General features: G+C 35.4%; 1 protein-coding gene across 1 annotated transcript in view; it reads left to right on the plus strand.

The window, feature by feature from the left end:
- Positions 1-11,060, plus strand: part of MED13 (mediator complex subunit 13) — a 132,645-nt gene that overhangs the window by 21,665 nt on the left and 99,920 nt on the right. The window contains exon 3 of the mRNA XM_007947872.2: positions 7,539-7,707. Coding sequence (XP_007946063.1) covers positions 7,539-7,707 — 169 coding nt within the window. The remainder of the gene's footprint in view (positions 1-7,538; positions 7,708-11,060) is intronic.

Consider the following 11,060-nt stretch of genomic DNA (forward strand, 5'->3'; position numbering starts at 1 on the left):
CAGGGTGATTTTTAGGTTAATTCTTAGGTCCTACCACCAGTCGGGAATCTCCAAGCCGCCTGTACTGTCAGGGTCGCTCAGTTCGCTGTCAGACCGCAGCTCCGTATGTCTCCTTTTTTTTGGTATTTTCATGCAAATCCTTCTGCTAATTGGGGTTTAGTCCACTTCTGTATCCTTCCCTTCAAGGCTCAGAGGTCCAAGATTATCTTCTGTGTCTGTGTTAATTTGTTTCCCTTTTTTTTGTTGAAGAGGGTCTGTGCAGTCCTTCTGCCTAGTCCGCCATCTTGCCGGAACTCCCTCCGAAGATCAGCTTTTTTACTTTTGTTTTTTTTATGATCTATAACATCATTTCAGCATCACTATAATTTGTATAAGGAGCTTTGGTAGCACAGTGTCTAAGACATTTGACTGCTAACAGAAGGTTGGCAGTTCAAACTCACCAGCCACTCCCCAAAAGGAAGACGGGGCAATCTACTTGTGTAAAGATTTACCGCCTTGGAAACCCAGTGGAGGTCGGTAGTTGTTGAAATGGACTAGATGGCAGTGGGTTATAATCTGTATGTGCAGAAAAATATACTTTGTGGTAATTTACATCCAGCTTTTGAACTTTTGCATTGTTTTCTTCAAATAAATGCTTTGTAAAAATGTTCAATAATGATGATTAAGGTTTCTAATGCTAATAGTAACTGAAAAGTACCAAAAGGCAGAATTGAAACTTATTTTCTCTGGTGGATACAGACATCAGGGGTGGTGAACATTTATTTAAATATATTAAGCAGCCTTTTTCCATCAGGCTATGATTGGTTAAATTCAAACAAGCTAGGTTAAGATTTGCATGTGTTCTCTTTTTTCTCCCTTCCCAATTATATTGCTGTTACTGAGATTCAAGGATTAGTTTTATTTAGGATTAACAATTTTTATTGGCATATAGCACACTGATAAGTTTACTTGACTTACTCATTTATGTTTTTGGTGGTGAGCATAATTTTTCCAATGAAGGAAGCAGTATGTTGATTTACATTCTGATACAAACTTTTCATCATCATCATCATCATCATCATTATTACTGTGTTTTAGGTGAAAGTTTACAGAGCACATTTCACTGTTCCCATTTGACATTTTCAGCACTAACTGTTCAGTGACATTAGTTAATTTTTTCACAATGTGTCAACATTCTCTTTAATTGTATTCTGGTTCTTCTGTTTCCAGTACTCTAGTTTCCTTGCCCCCTTCTCATCTTTGCTTTAGAATAATCATTACTAACCAGAAGGCTGGCAGTTCAAAGCCACCAGCCACTCCTCGGAAGGAAGGTTGGGCAATCTACTTCCATAGTGATGCCACCTTGGAAACCCAAGGAGGGTCACAGTGAGTCAGATCTGACTCGATGGCGGTGTTTGGCTTGGTCTTATATAGATTTTTTTTTAATGGAGCATCATACTCACAAATAATCTCCTTTATTTTGTGTGCCAGTTTGCTATTACCCTAAAAGGTGACCTTGGGATAGTTTAGTTCAAGGTTTAAAGAGTATCTCGGGGCAGTAGTCTCAGGAAGTCCTCTAGTTATATCTGGTTCAGCAAGTTTGGACAATTTAAGAATTTGAGTTCTGTTCCATGTTTTTCTTCTGTTTTATCAGGGTCCAAATATTGTGGACATTATGTAATTCTTCTGGTCTCAGGGTAGATGAGTTTGTGGTTCATAGGCTGTCAGCCCTATAGACTAGTTCCTTCTCTGAGACTTTAGTCAAGGGTTTAGTATAAGAAGTACATATCACTGTGTCTTGGGTGGGTTGGATGTACATTTCGCTTTCCCTATCTAAATTCAACGTGTAGAGAAATTACTTTTATTATGTTATTATATGTTTCTGAGCCGTCTCTTCCCCGAAAAGGGGAAAAAAACCTTCACATTTTTCATTGAGTATTACTAGAATATATTCTTGTTATTTCCTTGGGAATGAAACAGTAAAATCACACTACTTTAGTGTATCAGTTGCTTTGTCATTCACTAAACACGTAAAGATGTACTTCAGAGATTTGTTGTCTTTAGAGAACTCTAATGGATAGTTGGTTCTTTTTGTTTTACGCATAACTCCCATTTAGTGTTAATGAAAACTGTGGGTATTTTGGGAGATAATGAGACCCCCCTGAAAGCATTATACGTTCACTAGTTTCGCTAGGTATAATTTAGAGTCATGAGGAAGAAACGTTTGAAAATTAATACCAATTAATTTTCCAAACTGCATTCAGTAATTTTAAGCCATTTAATTGCAGGTTTAGATAAAATAGATTTTATTTATTTTATTTTATTTTATTTAAAAGATTAAAAATAAAACCATAAAATTTAGTATGAGAATTTGTATTAATTATGGTATTTTAGCTCTTTGTTGTTAGTTGGATCCAACGCATGGGAACCTTATGTGTAATGGAACAAAATATTGCCTGATCCTGTGCCATCTTCATGACCCTTAGTATGTTTGAGTCCGTTGTCATCACTGTTGTTTGATGCATTCTAACCTAGGGATTCATCTTTCAGCACTTTATCAGGTAATATTCTGGTGTGACTTGTGCTGGCTAATTTTCAGAAGTACGTAGGTCCCAGGGCCTTTCTTCCTAGTGTGCCTTACTTAGTCTGGAAGCTCTGCTGAAACCATGGTGACCCTGCTGGTATTTGAGATACTGTTGCATAGCTTCTAGCATCATAGCAGCACTCAAGCCACCACTATAAGATAAACTGACAGACAAGAGATGGGTTATAGCTCTTGTTATTACAAAAAATTTTTAATTACTCTTTTGTGGGGAGAAGGCAAATTCTGTCTCAAATTTTAAGTGAATAATTTTCTGATAACGGAAGTGTATAGCAAATGTATGCTTTGATAGCTATTGTTGTTGTTATGTGCCCTTGAGTCGGACCCGACTCATAGTGACCCCACCTTGGGTTTCCGAGGCAGTATCACTATGGAAGTAGATTGCCCCATCTGCCTTCCGAGGAGTGGTTGGTGGGTTTGAACCGCCAGCCTTCTGGTTAGCAGTCAAGTGGTTTAGGGACTATGCTACCAGAGCTCCCTTGATAGCTATAGTGCTAACATATGTTTTAGATCTTTAATATTTTAAAACTTAAAAAAGATTTTGTTAAAGACTACTGACATAGAACAAATGTTACAAATACTGTGCTTTGTAGGGGGTAGGGATTTTTGAAGTAAAAGACAGTTAAAAAAAAATTAAGTATATTAATAGAGTATAAATAATGGGAGATATTCCGAATAATTTTGTTGGAATTGAGAACATGTATATTTTCAGTAATTGTAAGTCTCATAATTTGAAGTAAAACTGTTAACATAGCTATTTAATTTTGAAATGGCAGGATCTGCAGGACATGATTAGCCTGAAAGCAGATCGATTGAGAAGGATTCAGTTTTCTTCTCTCTCAGAAACACACAAATATGCTTGTGATCTAGACCTTTAAATAATCACCGTGAAGTCACTATGTGCCACTTCCCTCTTCTCCTAGGCTGATATTTAAAAAAAAATAAATAGCTACTAAAAGGAATACATTTTAATATACTGAATCCTATAAGTTTTTTGGGTTTGCATAGAAGTGGATAAACATGTTTACAATATAATAGAATGTGAAGTTTTCCTATGTAATATTAATGATTTAAAAAATTATTATATTCCAATTCTATAAAGTTTTGTTGTTTTTAAAACTTAACCTCATTCTTTAAAAACTTACCTTTGTAAAAAAATCATAATTAGTTGATTTGAAAAACTTAACTATAATTTAGGAAATACTTTAAAGAACATAAAATCAGCATTAACCTTTGTAGTGGCATAGAGTTTATAGTGCAGTTAAAGTCCACTGTTGTTATGCTTTTTTAGTTAATGTTTATTCTGTCCTTTTGATGTATAAGTTCTGAACATAAACTATCACTTTTACTTCATGTCTTTGCACATTATTCAAAATGCAGGCATGGAATAAATGAGGAAGTACAGCCTAAACATGTTATTGTTCAAATTTTAAATGTTAGCAAAATGTTGCCCTTCCTTTTATTATTTCTTTTCTTTGCACATTATTCAAAACATTTATTTTCTGTGGGTGTAATGTATACATTTTCATGTTGAATTGAAAAAGGTTTTATCATTTATTTTTACTTAAAAAATTGAAAGATGACTCATACCCTGAAATGTTTATAAAGGTATATAGTTTATAGAAAGATACTGAATTATATTTCAAATAAGCAATTGAAATATTAAGATAAAAGTAAAAATGTTGAAGTCCTGTCTTATTTTTAGTAGGATTTATTGGGTGTTTTTTATAGATATGAAATGATAGAGAATGATTTTTTTTTCTAAACTGCATCCAAACTTATGTCAAAATAATATTTTATGTGTGTGTCTGTGTATGTGTGTATGCATATATATATATATTTATATATATATATTTATATATATATGAAGTAAAAGTGGTAGTTTATGTTCAGAACTTATACATCAAAAAGACAGAATAAACATTAACTAAAAAAGCATAATAACAGTGTACTTTAACGGCACTATAAATTCTGTGCCACTGCAAAGGTTAATGTTGATTTTATGTTGTCCTTTAAAGTATTTCCTAAATTATAGTTAAGTTTTTCAAATTAGCTAATTATGATTTTTCTACAAAGGTAAGCTTTTAAAGAATGAGGTTAAGTTTTAAAAATGACAAAACTTTATAGAACTGGAATAAAAGAATTTTAAAAATCATTAATATTAAATAGGAAAACTTTACATTCTATTATATTGTAAACATGTTTATTCACTTCTATGTAAACCCAAAATAATACGTTTAAGTATATTAAAATGAATTCTTTTTTGTAGCAATTTATGTGTGTGTGTGTGTGTGTGTGTGTATTTTTTTCTCCCTTAACTTGGAGTGGTTGATAGATTTGCTGACAATTGAGGCTGTGTTTTTATATAACAAGAGTGCTATTTAAAATTTTGGTCTGTAAATTTTTAATTCCTCTCCCAAGTAAAAGACCTATACTGAATAGTAATCATTAGAATCATTTGGTTGAAATGAGATCTGAGATGGCTGGTAATGCACTGCTTGTTAGGTTCTGTACCAGTAGCTTTCTTTTTATTCATCACTTAATTTTATAGTTGAGTCGTGGGTTAAAATGCTGATGGACATAAAATGTTCTGAGTTTAATTATTAACTGGCTAGTTTTTTGGCAGGTTGAATGGAGGAATTACAACTAAGTAACTAAGGTGAGCCAACTTAGAAATTGGCATCTTAGGTTTAGTTTGTGTCTGTTTCTCAGCTTATACAAATGTTTTCATTGTTTCAGAAACCAAATCAGTATATCATTGCCTTTTTATGTAGTAGAAAAATAATTTTCAGATAATTTAATTTAATAGAGTACGTAATACTTAGGCCTTTTATTCCTTGTGCAGTAACTTTGAAATCTGATATTTTAAGGTGCAGAGATATATTGAAATGATTATAGTTCAATACTATAAGGTGAAGCTGGATTCAGAAGAGGATGTGGCACGAGGGATATCATTGCTGATGTCAGATGGGTCTTGGCTCAAAGCAAAAAATTCCAGAAAGATGTTTAATTGTGTTTTATTGACTGCAAAAGCATTCAGTTGTGAATAATATTGAGAAGAATGGGAATTCCAGAACACTTAATTGTATCCATGAGGAACCTATACACAGACCAGGAGGCTGTCGTTCAAACAGAATAAGGGGACATTGCATAGTTTAAAATCAAGAAGGCAGTCCATCAGGGTTGCATCCTTTCACAATACTTATTAAGTCTGTATGGTGAGCAGATAATCTGAGAAGCTGAAGTATATGAAGATGAACTTGGCATCAGAATTGGAGGAAGACTCATTAACAACCTGCAGTATGCTGATGACAGAACTTTGCTTGCTGAAAGTGAAGATGACTTGAAGCATTTACTGATATAGATTGAAGAGTACAGTCTTCAGTATGGATTATATCTCAATATAAAGAAAACAAAAATCCTCACAACTGGACCAGTAAGCAGCATCACGATAAATGGAAAAAAGGTTGAAGTTGTCAAAGACTTCATATTTCTTGGTTCCACAATCAACACCAATGGAAGCAGCAGTCAGGAAGTCAGATGACATACTGCATTGGGCATATCTGCTGCAAAAGACCTCGTTCACGTGTTGAAGAGCAATATCTCCTTGAAGACTAAGGTGCGCCTGACACAAGACATGGTATTTTCAGTTGCCTCACATGCATGTGAGAGCTGGGCAACAAATAAGGAAGATCAAAGAAGAGTTGATGTTTTTTGAGTTGTGTTGGTGAAGAATGCTGAAAGTACAGTGGACTGCTAAAAGAACTTAACAAATTTGTCCTGGAAGAAGTGCAGTCAGAATGCTCCTTGGAAGCGAGAATGGCCAGACTTCATCTCATCTGCTTTGGTCATGTTGTCAGAAGGGACCATTCCCTGGAGAAGGATATTGTGCTTGGTACAGTGGAGGGTCAGTGAAAGGGGAAGACCCTCAACAAGATGGATTGATACAGTGGCTCCAGCGGTGGGCTCAAGTATAGCAAGGATTGTTGGGCTGGCACAGGACTGGGAAGTGTTTCATTCTGTTACACATAGGGTCGATATGAGTTGGAGATGACTTGACGGCATGTAACGACAACATGAGGTGAAGTAGGGCTTATGAACATAGGCTTTAAACTGTAACAACCTGCAATATGCAGATAACACAGCCTTGCTTCCTGAAAGTGAAGATGGCTTAAAGCACTTACTGATGAATATTAAAGACTACAGTCTGTAGTATGGATTACACCTCAACATAAAGAAAACAAAAATCCTTACAACTGGACCAATAAGCAGCATCATGATGTATGGAGAAAAGATTGAAGTAGTTAAAGATTTCAAATTACTTGGTTCCACAATCAACACCAATGAAAGCAGCAGTCAAGAAATCAGATGACGTACTGCACTGGGCAAGTCTGCTGCAGAAGACCTCTTTAAAGTGCAGAAGAGCAAGGTGTCTCCTTGAAGACTAAGGTGTGCCTAACCCAAGCCATAGTATTTTCAGTCTCCTTATATGCATGTGAGAGCTGGACAGTGAATAAGGAAGACTGAAGAAGAGTTGATGCTTTTGAGTTGTGGTGTTGGCGAAAAACACGGGAAGTACTATTGATTGCCAGAAGAACTAACAAATCTGGAAGAAGTGCAGCAGGAATGCTCCTTGGAAGGGAGACTGGGCAGACTTTGTCTCACCTGCTTTGGTCATGTTGTCAGAAGGGACCGTTCCCTGCAGAAGGATATCATGCTTGATGAAGGAGAGGGTCAGTGAAAAAGGGGAACGCCCTGAATGAGATGTATTGACACAGTGACTATAGCAGTAGGCTCAGGTATAGCAAGGATTGTGAGGCTGGCCAGAACTAAGCAATGTTTTTGTTCTGTTGTATATAGGAGTCGACTCATAGCGACCCTAACAACATTTTTTTTACATGGCTCTGAGTAGATAATGCCCCTGCTTTACTTTTTGTTTCTTTCATTTCTCTTATAGAAGAGGAAGATGGAGTGTGGGAGAATGGACTTTCTTATGAGTGCCGAACTCTGCTTTTCAAAGCAGTTCACAATCTGTTGGAGAGGTGTTTAATGAATAGGAACTTTGTACGTATTGGCAAATGGTTTGTAAAACCTTACGAAAAAGATGAAAAACCTATAAATAAAAGGTAAGCTATCTTACTTAAAGTCACTTGATGTTTCTTTAAGTTTAATTTTTGTGACTTTACAGAAAATGTGGAATAAAACAAGCTATTATCTTGCAGGTATATTCAGGAGGTTAACTTTGGCAAAGTATAAATATTCAGGTTTTCTTTAACTATCTCACCCCTTGCTTTATACATTTTAAAACTTTTTTTTTCTTTGCAGTGGTTATAACCGTGTGTTTTAATAAAGTGGCCTAAATTTTGATTTGGGAAAGTAGAAAAAAATGTGAAGTTGAAGTATAGGCTTATGTTTTGAAATACTTTTTTTTTTAGTAGTAGTAGAATATTTATATTCTGATGTTAAAATTAATATTAGCACCTGTTAAAGACAGTGATCTTTAGTTATGTTTTTTACTTTAGTTAACCTCTCAGTTTGTTTTAATTTGAATGTGTTTTTCTCTGTAAGACATGATATCTGTTAGATGGTTTATAATTTTCTTGAACTTTTGAATTAGCCATATATATGACACTAACTAGAGTAGCTGCATTTGGAACACAGAAGACTTCAAGATAAACCAAACTCGTGGCCGTTGAGTCTCTTTCAACCAATAGTGACCCTATAGGATCAGGTGGAATTGCCCCACAGGGTTTCCAAGGCTGTAATCTTTACAGAAACAGACCACCTCACTTTTTCCCATGAAACAGCTGGTAGGTTCAAACTACCAACCTTTTGGTTAGCAGCTGAGTGCTTAACCACTGCACCACCAGGGCTCCTCAGCTTTAAGATAAATCATAAACCCACTGCCATCAAGATGATTCCGACTCACAGTGATCCCCTTTGGGTTTCTAAGGTGGCAAATCTTTAGGGAAGTAGATTGCCCAGTCTTGCTTCCGTGGAATGTCTGGTGAGTTTGAACTATCAACCTTCTGATTAGCAGTCAGATGCCTTAGTCATTGTGCTACCAGTGCTCCTTTCAACTTTTAGATAGCTTCTTTTCCTGTGCAGATAAAATTTTCAGGTTATACTACTCTGTGATTTAAACAATACAAGGCATAGTCTTTTGGAATATTCAGAACCAAGCAATTGTTTGGTGAGATTTAAGAGACGAAACACTAGTAAGATAAGATAGGGAAGAAGAGAAAATTGAAGGAAATTTTTCGTTTTTCTTGAAAGATAAGAGAGAATATGAAGTAAACATTTGGTCTCGATTATAATCTTACCAAGGTGCCATCTTTTATGTCATTCTTTTTTTTCATATGCATCTGGAATTTTTCTTTTTAGTTTTAGTGGACTGAGTATGTAAGACTGGAGAAAGGTTCATTCATGTTTTTTCTCTTTGAAAATTAAACATTCATTGGTAACAAAATAATTAATTGTACAAGTTAAGAATACATTTAATTGCTGATGACAGGAAACCAACCTAATTGGCTTTAACCAATTTTTCTCAATAGCACAGAGTCTGGGGGATAGGTAGTTCAGGACCAGTATAGCTACTCAAAAATGTCACCAAGGACTCAAGTTCCCTGATCTACCATCAGCCTTTAGCTCTCATCCTCCTAATTCCAGTGAATGTTACACATCCACACTTCGCAGTGAATTTGAGCAGGAGGAAGGAAGGGAGGAAAAAAGAAGGGATCAGAATGTAGGTTGTTTTCTAGGTACTCTTAGCTGATCTATTATTGGCTGTTTTAAGAAAAACAACTATTTTTTATTTGGAAATATTGTCAAATCAAAATGAAAATTTGGGAACAGTGGCTACTGGGAATAGATTAGTAGGTAGGCAATTAGAAGAAAGGAAGATAGATATTGGGTAGTCAGCAGTGTCTGCCACATATATTTATATAATTTTAAGAAGTTAAGCAGATTGCCACAATCTAAAATGAAAAACTGCAATCCTAAACCCCAACTACTAGAGTTGTTTCTCAGAGGCAACGCTTTTTATTTCTTTTAACTGCTGCTTTAAAAATGTACCTATTTAAAGTTTTAGAGGCAAATAACATGCTTATTTTTGAGTTTTCAGTTACTTCAGTCATTCAGGAGTCATGTATTGACTTTATATGCAGGATTTAGCTTTCTTTCTCCTCTTCTCCCTCCCTAACACTTAAACATTGGCATATTTCTACATACTCTTCTCCTTCCTTCCTCTTTCCTTTTCTTTATCCTGCTAGTATAGTTATAAGTTTTGGTGCAAACAGTATTTATTGTTTATATTGTGATGATATGAATATTTGTTTTTGGACCATATTGTGTATTTGGATTACATTTCATTACCTATACATCTTTATATTTGCCCCAAAGTTAAAGATTCTCTGTCTCTTTTTTTTCCCCCCCTCCAATTAATTATCTGCATCAGGGGTTGGTGAACTGTGACCCACAAGCTAAAGCTGGCATGCTATCTGTTTTTGTAATTAAAGATTTATGTAACACAGTGATGCTCATTCATTTACGGATGGTCTATGGCTGCTTTCACACTACAGCAGAGTTGGAATAGTTGTGACAAGACAGCCCTCAAAGCCCAAAATATTTACTGACTTTTTACAGAAGAAAATCTGCTGGTCTTTGAACTATATACCTATTAGTAATTCACTGTTAGACTACATCTAAGGATTTAGTGTACTGTATTAGATTTATTTATTTATTTTATTTTATTGTTAATTAATGTCCTTGTTGGAGCCCTTCATCTTTCTTTCCAGTTTGGCCTGGTTGTTCTGTGGGACTATTTTATAATAATCGTTTTGGAATTCCTTTTACCTTTCTACTTGAGTTGGATCTCTTATTTCATAGATTTCATGTCTCCATTATTTTCTTAACTGTTTTGGTGATGCTTACCCACTAATGGTTTCCTGAAAGAGAGTGCGTGCGAAGTAAAATATTTGAGACCCAGAATGTGTGGATCATCTCGTTGATTGATAGTTTTGAGTAGAGAATCTAAGGTGTGCAGTTACTCTCTCTTAGACTTCTAGGCACAAAAGTGCTGATTGGTAGTTTTGTGTATGTGAGCAGCTTATGAAATTGCAGGCTTCACTAGGGTGATTGGTCAGGGATCTGGCCATTTTTATTGGGTGCCTCTCATTCAGCTGTCACTGTATACCTCCTTACCCACCTACACACACACACTCATACACTCACAGGTTAGTCAGTTTTCACAGAGGAATACTTCAGTAATCTGAGCAAAGGACATAAACTTGGTTGTTGATGTTTAGGGAGGGATCCTTTTTGGCTGAGGAAGTTGGTGGGGAAAGCAACTTGTATAGTATTTATATTATCACTTAACCCTTCTTTTAAAAACAGCATCTCTGAGTCCTGTATGGGTATTTGTACCTATGTATCTAGTATATATGTGTGTATGATTGCTAAAATGGCATGAAGGCCACAT

Source organism: Orycteropus afer, unplaced genomic scaffold (assembly GCF_000298275.1).
Source record: "Orycteropus afer afer isolate SDZICR_OR568_19922 unplaced genomic scaffold, OryAfe1.0 scaffold00196, whole genome shotgun sequence".
In the NCBI taxonomy this organism is placed as follows: Eukaryota; Metazoa; Chordata; class Mammalia; order Tubulidentata; family Orycteropodidae; genus Orycteropus; species Orycteropus afer.